The sequence below is a fragment of the Salvelinus alpinus genome, chromosome 9 (genome assembly GCF_045679555.1).
Source record: "Salvelinus alpinus chromosome 9, SLU_Salpinus.1, whole genome shotgun sequence".
Classification (NCBI taxonomy): Eukaryota; Metazoa; Chordata; class Actinopteri; order Salmoniformes; family Salmonidae; genus Salvelinus; species Salvelinus alpinus.
The window spans coordinates 18,517,430-18,536,243 of record NC_092094.1 but is presented as its reverse complement, the minus strand read 5'-3'; the positions used below and the strand labels follow the sequence as shown (position 1 = coordinate 18,536,243).

General features: G+C 43.5%; 1 protein-coding gene across 1 annotated transcript in view; it reads left to right on the top strand.

Moving 5' to 3' along the window:
* Window positions 1-264: 264 nt before the first annotated feature.
* Window positions 265-18,814, top strand: part of LOC139584439 (polypeptide N-acetylgalactosaminyltransferase 18-like) — a 96,003-nt gene continuing 77,453 nt past the window's right edge. Inside the window, exon 1 of the mRNA XM_071416279.1 lies at window positions 265-655. Coding sequence (XP_071272380.1) covers window positions 415-655 — 241 coding nt within the window. The 5' untranslated portion in view covers window positions 265-414. The remainder of the gene's footprint in view (window positions 656-18,814) is intronic.

Below are 18,814 nucleotides of genomic sequence, written 5' to 3'. Positions count from 1 at the left end.
ATTCTAACGGGTCGATGTGCTTGACTCAGGTGATCTATAAAGCTCACGGCACCTTCCCCTATTTGAAGGACGAGAGAATTGTGGAGAACACGCGTCCCCCTCTCCAATTGGATTGTGTAATGATCGGATATGCAGTGTACATTTCCAGAGGATTTCATTGGCCGCCTGCTCTGTGCCTCAGATTAATTTGTAGCAGCGGCTTTCAAGTGGTGCCCAGTACATGCAGTATTGAACATTGCATCTACTAATTTACGTTTCTGTGTTAGCGTTGCTGTCAGTCTCAGCAACTGGAAGGCTTTAGCCCTTTGCTGCAATGTTATAATCCTGCACTGAAGCTACCGTTTTGTCATTGAGTTTTGTAAGCATTTTATATTGTGGTTGTATGCGCACTGGACCGAATGGAGGGATGTCGCGATGATGGTCTGCTCTAGAAGAACCAAAACTTTGGTGTCGACATGCGTTATTTTGAGTGGCATGACCAATATTGTCTGTCTTCTCTACGTCGGCTGGATCACTAATTATGTGGCCAATGTGAACACCAAAGTCCCAGAGCCCGAACTGGAGAGGAAGTTTGAAGATGACAACAAGGGAGAAACTCTGAAGATTATAGAGCGACTGGACCGACTGGAAAATGTGGTCAACCAACATATCCAAGGTTAGCCTATTCATAGACACGAACAACCTTTAGCGCATATGGACGATAGTATATTTTGGCAGGGGGAGTTTTGTTAAAAGCCCCGACGCTTGTTCTAGACTAAATGTTAACATGCATCTCTTGCGGTAAGGTTTTGGAAACACAAGGAACGTATATTTCATATCAGCGATAAATAATTTCCAAAAAACAAAGGTTAAATTATAACACACAGAGCCATAACCAGGGTTTGAGTTTTACTGAGGTCCAAAAGGGTGGGGGGTACTACTACTACTACTACTAATAATGATATATATGTTTAGTTGAAGCTCATTTACTGCATTTCTATACAATAAAACAACTTTTAAATGTTATTTGGACAACAGCAAAAACAAGAAATGACCCTAGCCATCATCACCTTGGTTGATGTAGGTTCATTCACCTGAGTCGTTCTACAAAACTATCGTCTACTAATTCCTTATATTAAGCAAACCAGACAGCATAATTGTTTTACTTATGTATGGATAGCCAGGAACACACTCCGGCATCATTTACAAACTAAGCATTTGTGTTTAGTGAGTCTGCCAGGGATGTTCTCTTGATAAGTGGTGAATTGGACCATTTTCCTGTCCTGCTAAACATTCCAAATGAAATTAGTACTTTTGGGTGTCAGGGAAAATGTATGGAGTAAAAAGTAGATTATTTTCTTTAGGCATGTAGTGAAGTAAAAGTTGTCGAAAAATATAAATAGTAAAGTACAGATATCCCCCACAAAATACTTAAGTAGTACTTTAACGTTTTTTTTACTTAAGTACTTTACCCCACTGGTTATAACCCTGAAAGAGGGGAAATATGAGAAATAATTCACATTTACACATAGCATTGGTGATTTTTAGAACCTTATTGATTGCATTTTAATGTAGGCTTATAGGGAATATAGGCCATGTGGAGATGTTCATATTGAAACATGGCTTCTTTTTTAATGTTCCTAACTTGTTTGATAAGATTAGTACATATTTTCTCAGGGGACCCCACATGGTGCCCCGACTCCAAGTTTGGGAACCACTGTACTAACCTCTCTCTGTGCTTGCTTCCTCTCTCTCTGTTTACTTTGCTTCCTCCTGCATGCATTGCAGCCTGCCTCAGCCTCACCACTGAGCGCCACGTTACTGTCTGTCTCAGTGGCCTACTCTCTGTAAAGCAAAGTTATTATGAGAACTTGGTAATATTTTATTTGTTTGTAATTTTTCCTCCCTTTTTTCCCCCAATTTCGTGATTACGATCTTGTCTCATTGCTGCACCTCCCCAACGGGCACGGGAGAGGCGAAGGTAGAGTCATGCGTCCTCCGAAACATGACCCACAAAGCCGCACTTCTTAACACCAGCTGCACCAATGTGTCAGAGGAAACCCTGTTCAACTGACGACCGAAATCAGCCTACAGGCGCCTGGCTCGCCACAAGGAGTAACTAGGGCGTGATGAGCCAAGTAAAGCCCCCCCTGGCCAAACCCTCCACTAACCCGGACAGTTGTACGGTGTTTCCTCCAACACATTGGTGCGGCTGGCTTCCAGGTTAAGCGGGCAGTGTGTTAAGAAGCAGTGCGGTTTGTGCGGTTTGGCAGGGTCGTGTTTTGGAGGACGCATGGCTCTCGACCTTCGCCTCTCCCGAGTCCGTACGGCAGTTGCAGCGATGGGACAAGACTGTAACAACCAATTGGAGATCATGAAATTGGGGAGAAAAAGGGGGGGAAAAATAATTAATAATGGCAACAGAAATAATAGTTATTAGTATTTATTTAATGTCAACAGCTGATCTGAGGGAAGACAATATGGAGTAAACTGGATTTTTTTTCCCCTCCCCTGATCTCTTAACAAGACAATCGAGAAAGCTGCTGGAATATACTCTAAATAATTGTTTCACAAATTATTTACATGGAAATGTACTTTTGTAGTTTACTGAAGAAAGACCTAGTACTACATTACCTGTAAACAATAGTGAGTTATTACAAAATATAAAATTTACAATCATTCATCTCATATAGTAAATGTTTTACATACAATTCAGGGATGGCCACAATTGCTCTTGAAGAGCTGCAGGGTTATGCAGGCTTTCTTGTTCAAGCCCAGTTTTACAATACCTGATTCTACCTTTCAAGGTCTTGATTAACAGCTGAGTAGTAGAATCAGGTGTGGTAGCGCTGGGCTTGAACAAAAAAGTCTGCATAATCCTGTGGCTCGTCAATAGCATATTTGGTAACTCCTGGTACAAACACTGTGACAAATGACAAACTGCTGAGAAAAACCTTTAAAATACAAAGTCATTAGACTAGTACAAAACACTTTTTTAAGAATACATATTTACAAATCTGACATTGGATAGTTGCTTTAAATCCCTCAGCTACCAATGCTCTTAGTAATGCTGTACACGGCTGTCCAAGTCCAGTAAAAGAGCACGCATCCCCACATTTTGTAAAGGCAGTATAAATATGAAAACAGATGGGATTACTCACAGATTTGGAACAGCCCGTGCATAAGTGCTACTGATAGTGTGTGAAGTAATGTGTGCATATGAATAAGCGTAAGTCGCTTGTCAGCGCCACATGGGGCAGCTTGACAAATTTCTCAAATGACAGAGGCCCCTGAAAAGGAGAAATGTTTACAACCTATACAACTTATGGCATGCATTTGTACCGTAAGGATGGCATGAATCTGACGGATGAGGGCAACAACGTCTTTCTTGAGAGTTTGAGAGCTGGTCTCTCTACCGTTTGCACTAGTACACGTCACACTCCCTGTTTCTTGCCACTTGACAATGCCCAACAAACCCAAAGGCTCTTTTAAGAGACACCTAATTAATGAAAATAAGCACACAACTGGTGCGCCTGTGTGTTGGGAAAGGGAGGGTGGTGTAAAATAAAAATACGAAATAGAATGGTCGAAATATCCACTTCAGTAGGCGAACCCAGGGCGGTGACGCTAACCGTTACGCTACGACCCCTGTTATAGATACGTCAACTGGACACTACTTAAATGGACAGTCTGGTGATGACAGCATGCGTTTGTTGCAAAAATGTTTTTGTTTATTAACTCAGTACTGGTGGAACGTTTTTCTCTTGCTTGGTAAGAAATGTAAAGTCTAAAACAGTTGATGGGTTAAACGGTTTAATTTATCACATAGCTAACCAAGTTAGCAAGCATGACATTTTCTTTTGACTGTGCACAGGTCTCGCAAGCAATGATTATTATGTTGTTTTACCTGTATGCTTGTGTGCAATCCGCAACCCTGCTACTTTATGCTTGTCGATGGAAAATTCAGGTTTTCGGTAACACATTGAAAAGTAACTTGTGTTCTAATGACAAGAAGAAAATGTAATTGACAGAGGGAGCGAGCGTACTGAATTAATGCATACGGTAAGGGCTAGAATTTGTCCTGGATCTTCTAACCGCAAAGTGTCTGTTCTGGTGTGCGTGTATTATAAATTAGCAACGTGGCAGTTTTCCCAAACCTACCGAAATTTGGTGTATCTAACTAGCTATAACAGCAAACAAGGACGTTCGCTATCTTATTTGTTTTAGCACCGATTACACGCAAGTGTCTAGGTCAGCAGTTAACACAGCTGACTTCAGACCTATGAAAAAACTTCCATAGCAAAATATACCTAGCTAGCTAGTTACCTACCTTTTGCTTCTAGTGTTGCACGGTATACCGACGCTTCGTTACTTTTTCGATACTAGAACATGAAGATGGTTTAGTACTAGAATGTGTTACTTTCGGCACATCTGTCAAATGTGTCTCACGGATCAAGCCTGTCTATTAGCTCAGCCGACCCCTCCACTTACTCATTGCTATCCTGCACTGGGAGTCTGGGATGCATCATGTTAGCTCTCCACTCATGATGCAGTGAAGTTAAAACACTTTAATAATGTTCTACTGCATGTAGAAATATTAAAACTGTTAATTGCTGTTTGCAAAACAATGTCCATAGACTTTACAGTGGATGAAGATACTGGTAGCTTCCAGCTTTGTAGGCAAACTTTCCTTGCTAGCTGACAGATAAAGCTAACATCAATTCACTACCCTAGTACTTTGTTTGTTATAAACCATAATGCAAAATGTGCTGATTTCAAAGCTGATTGCCTTCAAAAACTTTATTCATTCACTTATTTGGTCTCTCTTCAATTGCCTCCATGAACTGACTGCCTCGTGAATGAGAGCGCACATTTTTCTTTTGTTGATCAGTACAGTAAAATAAGTCCCAAATCGAAGGGAAACGGATTGTTTGACATTTGTAGCTCCGTGAAATCAGCTAAAACAAGCGAAATAATGCAATGCATGCGCACACCTATTGAATATGCATTCACCTGTATTGTGGTTAGGCCTATGTTACGTCTTGATTTATCCACTATATCGATAGAGATTTACCTTTCAAATAAATTATTACCATTATGTAGTTAGTTTGGTAAAAACAAAGTCAAATTGTTTGTATAATTGATTCAGTAATGCATACATGGCTGTTGGAAAAATTTATGTAAAAAAATATAGAAATGTAATGATATTAACTCAGGATCTGTGTGTAGTTAATCCGACCCTCTCTGCCTAGTCGTCGCCATTTTTACCTGTTGTTGCTGTGTTAGACTAGCACCCTGTTATTGCTGCTGTTATCTTACCTGTTGTTTTAGCTAGCTCTCCCAATCAAGACCTGCAATCACTTTATGCCTTATTGTATGTCTCTCTCAAATATCAATATGCCTTGCATACTGTTGTTCAGGCTAGTTATCATTATCATTGTTTTGGTTTGCAATGGACCCTGTAGTTCCACTCTCCGTACCTCTGATACCTCCTTGGTCCCACCCCCCACACATGCGGTGACCTCACCCATTGAGACCAGCATGTCCAGAGATACAACCTCTCTTATCATCACCCAGTGCCTGGGCTTGCCTCCGCTGTACCCACGCCCCACCATACCCCTGTCTGCACATTATGCCCAGAATCTATTCTACCACGCCCATAAATCTGCTCCTTTTATTCTTTGTCCCCAACGCTCTAGGCGACCAGTTTTGATAGCCTTTAGCCGCACCCTCATCCTACTACTCCTCTGTTCCTCGGGTGATGTGGAGGTAAACCCAGGCCCTGCATGTCCCCAGTCACCCTCATTTGTTGACTTCTGTGATCGAAAAAGCCTTGGCCTCATGCATGTCAACATCAGAAGCCTCCTCCCTAAGTTTGCCTTACTCACCGCTTTAGCACACTCTGCCAACCCTGATGTCCTTGCCGTGTCCGAATCCTGGCTTAGGAAGGCCACCAAAAATTCTGAGATTTCCATACCCAACTATAACACTTTCCGTCAAGATAGAACTGCCAAAGGGGGAGGAGTTGCAATCTACTGCAGAGATAGCCTGCAAAGTTCTGTCATACTTTCCAGGTCTATGCCCAAACAGTTCGAACTTCTAATTTTAAAAATTAATCTCTCCAGAAATAAGTCTCTCACTGTTGCCGCCTGCTACCGACCCCCCTCAGCTCCCAGCTGTGCCCTGGACACCATCTGTGAATTGATCGCTCCCCATCTAGCTTCAGAGTTTGTTCTGTTAGGTGACCTAAACTGGGATATGCTTAACACCCCGGCAGTCCTACAATCCAAGCTTGATGCCCTCAATCTCACACAAATCATCAAGGAACCCACCAGGTACAACCCTAAATCCGTAAACATGGGCACCCTAATAGACATTATCCTGACCAACCTGCCCTCCAAATACACCTCTGCTGTCTTCAATCAAGATCTCAGCGATCACTGCCTCATTGCCTGTATCCGCCACGGGTCCGCGGTCAAACGACCACCCCTCATCACTGTCAAACGCTCCCTAAAACACTTCTGCGAGCAGGCCTTTCTAATCGACCTGGCCCGGGTACCCTGGAAGGATATTGACCTCATCCCGTCAGTTGAGGATGCCTGGTCATTCTTTAAATGTTACTTCCTCACCATATTAGACAAGCATGCTCCGTTCAAAAAATGCAGAACCAAGAACAGATATAGCCCTTGGTTCACTCCAGACCTGACTGCCCTCGACCAGCACAAAAACATCCTGTGGCGAACTGCAATAGCATCAAAGAGCCCCCGCGATATGCAACTGTTCAGGGAAGTCAGGAACCAATACACGCAGTCAGTCAGGAAAGCAAAGGCCAGCTTTTTCAAGCAGAAATTTGCATCCTGTAGCTCTAACTCCAAAAAGTTCTGGGATACTGTAAAGTCCATGGAGAACAAGAGCACCTCCTCCCAGCTGCCCACTGCACTGAGGCTAGGTAACACGGTCACCACCGATAAATCCGTGATAATCGAAGACTTCAACAAGCATTTCTCAATGGCTGGCCATGCCTTCCTCCTGGCGACTCCAACCTTGGCCAACAGCCCCGCCCCCCCGCTGCTACTCGCCCAAGCCTCCCCAGCTTCTCCTTTACCCAAATCCAGATAGCAGATGTTCTGAAAGAGCTGGAAAACCTGGACCCATACAAATCAGCTGGGCTTGACAATCTGGACCCCCTATTTCTGAAACTGTCCGCCGCCATTGTCGCACCCCCTATCACCAGCCTGTTCAACCTCTCCTTCGTATCATCTGAGATCCCCAAGGATTGGAAAGCTGCCGCGGTCATCCCCCTCTTCAAAGGGGGAGACACCCTGGACCCAAACTGTTACAGACCTATATCCATCCTGCCCTGCCTATCTAAGGTCTTCGAAAGCCAAGTCAACAAACAGATCACTGACCATCTCGAATCCCACCGTACCTTCTCCGCTGTGCAATCCGGTTTCCGAGCCGGTCATGGGTGCACCTCAGCCACGCTCAAGGTACTAAACGATATCATAACCGCCATCGATAAAAGACATTACTGTGCAGCCGTCTTCATCGACCTGGCCAAGGCTTTCGACTCTGTCAATCACCATATTCTTATCGGCAGACTCAGTAGCCTCGGTTTTTCTAATGACTGCCTTGCCTGGTTCACCAACTACTTTGCAGACAGAGTTCAGTGTGTCAAATCGGAGGGCATGTTGTCCGGTCCTCTGGCAGTCTCTATGGGGGTACCACAGGGTTCAATTCTCGGGCCGACTCTTTTCTCTGTATACATCAATGATGTTGCTCTTGCTGCGGGCGATTCCCTGATCCACCTCTACGCAGACGACACCATTCTATATACTTCCGGCCCTTCCTTGGACACTGTGCTATCTAACCTCCAAACGAGCTTCAATGCCATACAACACTCCTTCCGTGGCCTCCAACTGCTCTTAAACGCTAGTAAAACCAAATGCATGCTTTTCAACCGTTCGCTGCCTGCACCCGCACGCCCGACTAGCATCACCACCCTGGACGGTTCCGACCTAGAATATGTGGACATCTATAAATACCTAGGTGTCTGGCTAGACTGCAAACTCTCCTTCCAGACTCATATCAAACATCTCCAATCCAAAATCAAAGCAAGAATCGGCTTTCTATTCCGCAACAAAGCCTCCTTCACTCACGCCGCCAAACTTACCCTAGTAAAACTGACTATCCTACCGATCCTCGACTTCGGCGATGTCATCTACAAAATAGCTTCCAATACTCTACTCAGCAAACTGGATGCAGTTTATCACAGTGCCATTCGTTTTGTTACTAAAGCACCTTATACGACCCACCACTGCGACCTGTATGCCCTAGTCGGCTGGCCCTCGCTACATGTTCGTCGTCAGACCCACTGGCTCCAGGTCATCTACAAGGCTATGCTAGGTAAAGTGCCGCCTTATCTCAGTTCACTGGTCACGATGGCTACACCCACCCGCAACACGCGCTCCAGCAGGTGTATCTCACTGATCATCCCTAAAGCCAAAACCTCATTTGGACGCCTTTCCTTCCAGTTCTCTGCTGCCTGCGACTGGAACGAATTGCAAAAATCTCTGAAGTTGGAGACTTTTATCTCCCTCAACAACTTTAAAAATCTGCTATCCGAGCAGCTAACCGATCGCTGCAGCTGTACATAGTCCATCTGTAAACTACCCACCCAATTTACCTACCTCACCCCCCATACTGCTTTTATTTATTTACTTTTCTGCTCTTTTGCACACCAGTATCTCTTCTTGCACATGATCATCTGATGATTTATCACTCCAGTGTTAATCTGCTAAATTGTAATTATTCGATTTATTGCCTACCTCATGCCTTTTGCACACATTGTATATAGATTCTCTTTTTTTTCTACCATGTTATTGACTTGTTTATTGTTTACTCCATGTGTAACTCTGTGTTGTCTGTTCACACTGCTATGCTTTATCTTGGCCAGGTCCCAGTTGCAAATGAGAACTTGTTCTCAACTAGCCTACCTGGTTAAATAAAGGTGAAATAAAAAATAAATAAAAAAATATTGAAGAAGATGCCCAACCATAGAACAGAGCAGTAGCTTATCTGTCTGGATCAAATGCCATTCTGTGACTTTGGCTAATATGCCTTCTTATTTTGCCCTGGTATCATGTTGGTATCAAGTATTGTGATGGTATCGAATATTGCGATACTTAACCTGGTATCAAAGTCAAAATTCTGGTATCGTGACAACACTTTGCTTCTCATCCAACTGGTGTAAGCTAGCCTTCTACTAGCTAGCTGCAACTGTTGCGCAGCAACCGAGTTGCACGTGGTGTTAGAACTCTGAGATTTGGCTGAAAAGATGTTAACATTGTCAGAAATGCTACAAAAAGGTAGCACATGTTTGTTTTTTTATTGGGCAGAAATGTGCACGTGAGACTGGTAAATGGTGAATTTTAATCAAATATGTTGTACCTACAAGCTTATTCAGTCCACATGGATCTAAGTCTAATGGTCACCTTATGGACGCTGTAGCCTCGTTTAATCCGACGTCTAGATTTTGAGAGGTTTGGGCCAAAATAATTCTGACCACCCTAATGTTTACGACCCTGTCAAAAAGTCTGGAATAGTGGTTCTCGTTAACGTCTGGACGGATCATGACGAGGGGAGTGTGTTGTGTACCTCCACGTTGATTTGCACATTTTCATAGACATCGGTGTCAAATTGGCTTACAGATGATGCAGGGAGATTTAAATTTAACATTGAGTTTTAACCAATGCATACTATACCGGGGCAACTATAATTCAGGAAATAATGTACTCAGAGTTTTTCTGGATCAAAACTGGGCTTAGGTGGTGGGCATGGCATGGAGTGCGGTCTGTGCGGCTGAATTTTAAAGAATTGTATAGGACCTCATCTTGGCGGTGTAGAGAAATTGTTGCATTTTTAAGCCAATTTCCTGCAATTCTTCTAATTTCTCCATGGAGCTGAGAGACACTTTTGCTGTTTTAAAGCAAATTTCATGCAATTCAATGCATTTTGCCATGGCTAGTGCTCAAACATAATAACAAATTCTATACCTGCTAAATTCATAGTTTAAAAAAAAATGTAATTCTCCCTCACTGTCTAGCTTTTAATTAGGTGATTTGTTATTTCTCAAAGATTATCTTTTTAAATTTGTTGGTCCATTATCTTTTCTACATACTTTATCTGGTTTTAGTCGTTTTAAAGTTTACACTGAAAGCGGTTTTCCATCCCGAAAATGTGTTTAAATTTAGGTGACCTACTATAAAATGTAATCAAAACTCTTCCATGTAATGTGATTATCAATCTTAACCACATTGTGTTAAATTCAAAGTATTTGATATTGTTCTGTCCAAGTACAGTTAGAGGAGTTAAGCAATGCTTTAAACACCATGCTAAAAGAGGATTAATACTTTACACTAATACAACATGATGGACATATACAAATAGCTAGGAACTAGTGCAGTGCACTTCACACTGGAGGTCAGGGTGCAGAGTGACTCAAATGCTGGTGGTGAGCTGATGAGTAAATTTAGCACTTGGAGCATTTGGCAAGTACTCCCATAGATGCACCCCTGTAGCTGGTGCCATGTTACATTCCTGGGAATGGGTCTGTTTATGTTGTCAATGATATCTGTTAGCACGCAGGGAGCTGAGGAGATCACTTGACAAACTGTGGGACCTTAAAAGACCTTTAATGCCTATAGCCTAATTCTCCCAAAAATGTGTAGGTCTATGTCCAATTTCGCCCTTTATGATAAAACGAGAGATGCCATGGAGTTTCACATCTTTGCAGTGGACTATAGGGCGTGCTGGCTCTCGTGTGTCTGTGTGAGTGCCTGTTCATCAAACATTCAGTACATGACTGCAGTTTGTGCTTCATGTATACAGTAGAAGGAATGTCAGATCTTGCATTAGGAGGTTAAGAATGTTTCCTATTAGATACCACCCAACCCTGTTCCCAAGGCAAGCTGACAGGGAACGTTGAGGCCTGCGCCAAATGATTAAAATGCAGAAGGGTCTTCTCAGCAGCTGGATTGGCCCTCACTAGACCTATAACGCTAATCTTTAATTAAAGATAAGAGGGACTGCCACTGCAGTTGATCCAGAACCCCCCCTTGGGAGGTTCATAATGGACTCACCCTCCATAGGGGACAGTCAGGAGCATTTTGGAGTTATGACCCACTCCACACCCACCTCCTCCAGAGTAGTGGGGAGGATTCCTTATGCATAAAGTATGCATGTCTCACTCTTACCTAAGCAATGTGTCACCAAGTTTGTAAAAAAAAATAGTGTGTAAAAAAAAAAAAAAAAAAGTATAAAAAGTTCCAACTTTTTCTCAGGTCATCCTGCCTGCCTTGCAGTTCACACACTTTACAGACCACTCTGTAGAACAGTGGTATTCAAACTTCTTTCTGACATCATTTTTTTACCCAATAATTTCTTGTGACCCCACACCAAATCTAATGACACATTAGATTTGGTACATTTTGATTTTTACATCAACAATAACCTTCAGTCCATTGCATTTTCATCTCTTATCAAAATTAGTAAATACATTTTCTCATATTGTATTTTTCTAATTATCTTTCTCAACTTTTGTATATTGTCCCATAAAATAATCTGTACTGTGTAATTTGTTTTGTTCCCCCACGACCCCACTAGCAGTCACAACCTCGACTTTGAATACCACTGCTGTGGAACATACAGCAGGAGCAGACTGTGCATATTTTTTTCATACGTGCTGTATCTAAGGACTAGTTGTTTTTTTACTAGTGTAATAGTGCGAAGTAAAACATTTTGGTGCGATATATACTTTTGGGGATACAGTTGATGTGACAGCTTTCATAAAGTAATCATAAACTTAACAAAGTAATCATTGCGTAAGGCGAAAGCACACTTTTTATGAAACCAGACCACACAGAACAGGGCATCTACATTTCGCATGGTCCCTTCCTCCAGTTTGTAAGATAAGTGTCAGTGCCTTCTGCCTGAGAGGGGCTTATTTCCTCAGAATCCATTAAAAGCAGGGAGTCCGGTTTTCACGCTTGTCTGAAATGTCTGATTACATTGTCATCTGAGGACAATGACACGGTACGCAGCCTGCTCCGAGTTTGTATCCTGTGACGAGGCAGTGCTTTCCTTTATTTTATTTTATTCATTTTTTATATTTAACGAGGCAAGTCAGTTAAGAACAAATTCTTATTTACAATGACGGCCTACCCCGACCAAACGCTCCCCTAACCCGGATGATTGTGCCAGTTGTACGCCACCCTATGGGACTCCCGATCACATCCGGTTGTGATACAGCCAGGGATTGAACCAGGGTCTGTAGTGACACCTCTAACACTGAGATGCAGTGCCTTAGACCGCTGTGCCACTCGGGCTTGAAGCAGACGAGGACATTTCAATTACCAGCACATCCTCCCTTATTGAGTCTGACATAAACTGATCTTAGTTCAATTCACTCTGTTGGTCCAGATTTCGCAGAGGTCGCCCTGGAAACGCTCTGGCCATAGTTACCACACTGATGACTCGCTCTTGCAGCACACATTATTCCTCAGCTTTCAAGTGCCACTTGCAAACATTCCATTCAATTGCTACCGCAATATGCCCAGAATGAACTATCTAGAATATGACCATCTCTCACCAACATTTTAGTTGCCCGTGGATTCAGTACAACAGTAGTGAAGGCTTCAAAATGAAATGGGAGATTGACTATTATAAACTGTAGGTAAAAGTGACTGAGGAAAAGGGGGGGGGGGGGGGGCAACAAGAAAGCAGCTGATCTTTTGTTGTGTGTCTTCAGGGAGAATAATGCTGCATCGAGCAGAAATGACGTATTCTTTTTCATTCCATTTCCTCACTCCTACTCCTAGAAGGGATCAGCATGGTGTTGGAATACTATGACAATCTTATCAGGGCTTTTTACATTCACCACTTTCAAGTGGGCTGCAGTGCAAGTAATTTATTTTGGGTCAGCTCATTATGTCGCTTTTGCTTGACTTGTGTAATTTTAATGTGCCTGAGGAAGATCTTTGCTACTTTGCCTTGTTTTTCAATGCATTTGTATGGTTGCTTTAAGATGACACGCAACACCCTTTCACATAATTTCATTCTCCTGGAGCCTTTTATTGGAAACTGAAAAGAAGTCATAATCAGAAAGGAGATGGAATCTGTAGAAAGGGAATGCTGTGGTACTTGAAATAGAAGGCATATGTTTTGAATGACAATGTCATTTTCTTCAATCAGATGTTTTAAAAGGTCTTGATTTGGCTGTACAGGGAGCATTTTTCAAAAGAAAATAAGTACCATCTTTATATCAGTGCTGTGAAATAATTTGGTATTATTTATCGACCCTGACAAAGTTCTATCAAAACCCTTTTCTGATGTATTGAGAGCTTCACACATTTGCTGACTGTTTGTCTGTGTGTCACATGTGAGGGCGATATCACACAAGCGGGAGCAGAAAATATTTAGATTTAATTTGTGTAGCGCTTATCATTACAGCAAGAATCTCAGACGCTCTTAAAACAAAACATTTTAGTTAGCCTATTGACCGTTCTGGCTGGAAGATCTTTCACAGTCATCCACAGAAGCAGGTTTAAGTCCAACAGGTCACATCCTGTGTCCGATTCACTCTTCATGCGCACCTTCCTCACCCGTGCCGTACACGTCTCTTCCGACTGAGGTCCAGTTGAAGGGTTGAACAGGGGGAAATGATGGTCAGATCCAGGAGGGAAACAAGTCAGTCAGGTCACCTCTTGCCCTCCCCAGGTGTAAACTTCTTGGTAAACCCCTCCGCAAAAACATGTTGCACCCCCCGGGGTGAAGCCATGTAGACACTAAGCTTGGGGCGCATGAAACTCACTACAGTCAACAGGGATAGTCCACCTTGAAATTAACTATTGTGGAAAAACCTAAGTGATTCTCTGCCATCTTCAAAAGTATCCAAGCCTCTGCCATCTCTTGTTGTTGTTTCAAATAAAAACATATCTCAGATTGTTCTGGTAATTCTCACATAGTAACTTTGTGAGAAAGGAAGGATGTTTTAACATGCTGTTTACAAATTGTCAATTTTAGGCCCTTTTTAGACCTACAGTGCATTCGGAAAGTATTCAGACCCCTTGACTTTTTCCATATTTTGTTACGTTACAGCCTTATTCTAAAATGTATTAAATAAAAACCATAGCTACCTACACCCAATAACCCATAATGACAAAGCGAAAACAAGGTTTTTAAAACACAAATACCTTATTTACCTAAGTATTCAGACACTTTGCTATGAGACCCAAAATTGAGCTCAGGTGCATCCTCTGTTTCCATTGATCATCTTTGAGATGTTTGTACAACTTGATTGGAGTCCACCTGACTTGAATTGATTGGACATGATTTGGAAAGGCACACCCCGGTCTATATAAAGGTCCCACAGTTGACAGTGCATGTAAGAGCAAAAAACAAGCCATGAGGTCGAAGGAATTGTCCGTTTTAGAAATAGGCTGTAACGTAACAAAATGAAAGTCAAGGGGTCTGAATACTTATCGAAATGCATTGTATATATGCCTCCTGTTAGACCCTATGATCTGTGAACCGTGCATGATAGACAACATCTTGGTGTCATTATACTCCTTATAGTGTGCTGCTCTAAAATATGAAGTGTGTAGATTTTTAAATAACATTTCACATTCATTTATTCAACATATTAATATCTCAACTACCCTTTTTTGATTTTGCTTATTTTTTGTTTGAACACAATTTCCAGAATGGGCTCTCTGTTGATAGATGGCGCCGGAGGGGATGGCTGTCGTTATATGGGCTCTTAACCAACTGTGCTATTTAGTTTTTTTTTGCATTGTTTGTAACTTATTTTGTACATAATGTTGCTGCTACCGTCTCTTATGACCAAAAAGAGCTTCTGGACATCAGGACAGCGATTACTCACCTTGAACTGGATAAAGAATTGAGTCAGACGAGAAGGATTTACTCCAGACACCCTACAAGGCCCTTAACCCTGTCATTCGCAGGAGAAAGAGACAGAGATATCGCGGAAGGAGATCGGGGTACCTTGTAAGGATCCGGCGACGAGTGTGTAATCTGCCTTTGCCATTGGTACTATTGGCCAACGTACAATCGCGAGATAATAAAGTGGACGAACTACAGCTGGCGGGTTATACACTGTATCGGGAGAATAGAACAGCAGCCTCTGGTAAGACAAGGGGTGGTGGTTTATGTATATTTGTAAACAACAGCTGGTGCACGATATCTAAGGAAGTCTCTAGGTTTTACTCGCCTGAGGTAGTGTGGTCTACAGCATATCATGAGATGCTCTATCTACCAAGAGAGTTTATCTAAACTCTCTAAGAAACGTCCCTTTTTTCAGGACCCTGTCTTTTAAAGATAATTCCTAAAAATCCAAATAACTTCACAGATCTTCATTGTAAAGGGTTTAAACACTGTTTCCAATGCTTGTTCGATGAACCATAAACAATTAATGAACATGCACCTGTGGAACGGTCGTTAACACACTAACCGCTTTCAGACGGTAGGCAATTAAGGTCACAGTTATGAAAACTTAGGACACTAAAGAGGCCTTTCTACTGACTCTGGAAAAACACCAAAAGAAAGTTGCCCAGTGTCCCTGCTCATCTGTGTGAACGTGCCTTAGGCATGCTGCAAGGAGGCATGAGGACTGCAGATGTGGCCAGGGCAATAAATTGCAATGTCCGTACTGTGAGACGCCTAAGACAGCGCTACAGGGAGACAGGACGGACAGCTGATCGTCCTCGCAGTGACAGACCACGTGTAACAACACCCGCACAGGATCGGTACATCCGAACATCACACCTGTGGGACAAGTACAGGATGGCAACAACAGCTGCCCGAGTTACACCAGGAACGCACAATCCCTCCATCAGTGCTCAGACTGTCCGCAATAGGCTGAGAGAGGCTGGACTGAGGGCTTGTAGGCCTGTTGTAAGGCAGGTCCTTACCAGACATCACCGGCAACAACGTCGCCTATGGGCACAAACCCACCGTCGCTGGACCAGACAGGACTGGCATAAAGTGCTCTTCACTGACGAGTCACGGTTTTGTCTCACCAGGGGTGATGGTCGGATTCGCATTTATCGTCGAGTCCTGTACTCTGGAGCGGGATCGATTTGGAGGTGAAGCGTCCGTCATGGTCTGGGGCGGTGTGTCACAGCATCATCAGACTGAGCTTGTTGTTATTGCAGGCAATCTCTACCCTGTACCCTCATGTGGTACCCTTCCAGCAGACTCATCCTGACATGACCCTCCAGCATGACAATGCCACCAGCCATATTGCTCGTTCTGTGTGTGGTTTCCTGCAAGACAGGAATGTCAGTGTTCTGCCATGGCCAGCAAAGAGCCCGGATCTCAATCCCATTGAGCACGTCTGGGACCTGTTGGATCAGAGGGCCATTCCCCCCAGAAATGTCCGGGAACTTGCAGGTGCCTTGGTGAAAGAGTGGGGTAAAATTTCAGAGCAAGGACTGGAAAATCTGGTGCAGTCCATAAGGAGGACTGCAGTACTTAATGCAGTTGGTGGCCACACCAAATACGGACTTACTTTTTGACCCCCCCCCCCCCCCCCCCCCCTTTGTTCAGGGACACATTATTGAATTTCTGTTAGTCACATGTCTGTGTAACTTGTTCAGTTTGTCTCAGTTGTTGAATCTTGTTATGTTCATACAAATATTTACACGTTATGTTTGCTGAAAATAAACGCAGTTGACAATGAGAGGACGTTTCTTTATTTGCTGAGTTTATATTCTTCGTGGCTGTCTTTTCACCACCACAAAGAGAATTATGGTCAGGTTTCAATCTTCCTGATTCCTGCTTACAAACAAACAACTAAAGCCGGAAGCACCAGTGACTCGGGTCAATAAAAAAAAGTGGTTAGATGAAGCAGATGATAAGTTATAGGACTGTTTTGCTAGCACAGACTGGAATAGGTTCCGGGATTCTTCCGATGGCATTGAGGAGTACATCACATCAGTTACTGGCTTCATCAATAAGTGCATCGATGACGTTGTCCACAGTGACTGTACGTACATACCCCAACCAGAAGCCAAGGATTACAGGCAACATCCACACTGAGCTAAAGGGTAGAGCTGCCGCTTTCAAGGAGCAGGACTCTAACCCAGAACGTTATAGGAAATCCCGCTATGCCCTCATACGAACCATCAAACAGGCAAAGCGTCAACACAGGACTAAAAATGAATCGTACTACACCGGCTCCGACGCTCGTCTGATGTGACAGGGCTTGCAAACTATTAGACTACAAAGGGAAGCACAGCCGCGAGCTGCCCAGTGACACAAGCCTACCAGACGAGCTAAATTACTTCTATGCCCACTTCGAGGCAAGTAACACTGAAACATGCATGAGAACACAAGCTGTTCCGGACGACTGTGTGATCACGCTCTCCGTTGCCGATGTAAGACCTTTAAACAGGTCAACATTCACAAGGCCGCAGGGCCAGACGGATTACCAGGACGTGTACTTCAAGCATATGCTGACCAACTGGCAAGTGTCTTCACTGACACTCTCCCTGTCTGAGTCTGTAATACCAACATGTTTCAAGCACACCACCATAGTCCCTGTGCCCAAGAACACTGGTAACACAGGTAACCTGCCTGGCTCACATTAACACCTTTTATCCCAAAAACCTTAGACCCACTCCAATTTGCATACCGCCCTAACAGATCCACAGATAATGCGTAAGTCCCCTCCTGTACTCCCTGTTCACTCACGACTGCACGGCAAGGCACGACTCCAACACCATCAGTATGTCTGCTGATGACACAACAGTGGTAGGCCTGTTGTGTCAACGACGAGACAGCCTATAGGGAGGAGGTCAGAGACCTGGCCGTGTGGTGCCAGGACAACAACCGCTACCTCAACGTGATCAAGACAAAGGAGATGATTGTGGACTACAGGAAAAGGAGGACCGATTTATGCCCCCATTCTCATCGACAGGGCTGTAGTGGAGCAGGTTGAGAGTTTGAAGTTCCTTGGTGTCCACATCACCAACAAACTAACATGTTCCAAGCACACCAAGACAGAGGGCACGTGAAGAGGGCACGACAAAACCTATTCCCCCTCAGGAGACTGAAAAGATTTGGCATGGGTCCTCAGATCTTCAAAAGGTTCTACAGCTGCACCATCGAGCATCCTGACTGGTTGCATCACTGCCTGCTATGGCAGCTGCTCGGCCTCCGACCGCAAGGCACTACAGAGGGCAGTGCGTACGGCCCAGTACATCACTGGGGCAAAGCTGCCTGCCGTCCAGGACCTCCTATACCAGGTGGTGTCAGAGGAAGGCCCTAAAAAGTGTCCAGGACTCCAGCCACCATAGTCACAGACGAGCGGTACCGGAGCGCCAAGTCTAGGTCCAAGAGGCTTCTAAAAAGGTCCTACCCCCAAGCCATGAGACTCCTGAGGATCTAATCAAATGGCTACCTAGACTATTTGCATTGCCCCCCCACCCCCCACCCCCTTACGCTGCTGCTCTCTGTTTATCATCTATGCATAGTCACTTTAATAACTCTACCTACGTGTACATTTTACCTCGACTAACTGGTGCCCCCGCACATTGACTCTGTACCGGAACCCCCTGTATATAGCCTCGCTATTTTTATTTTACTGCTGCTCTTGAATTGTTTCTTTTATTTATTTTTTTAGGTATTTTTCTTAACTGGTTAAGGGCTTGTAAGTAAGAATTTCACTGTAATGCGCATGTGACAAATAACATTTTATTTGGTACTTTTAATGATATGACCCATTTTTATACATGTACATAGAAATCCTTTAGGA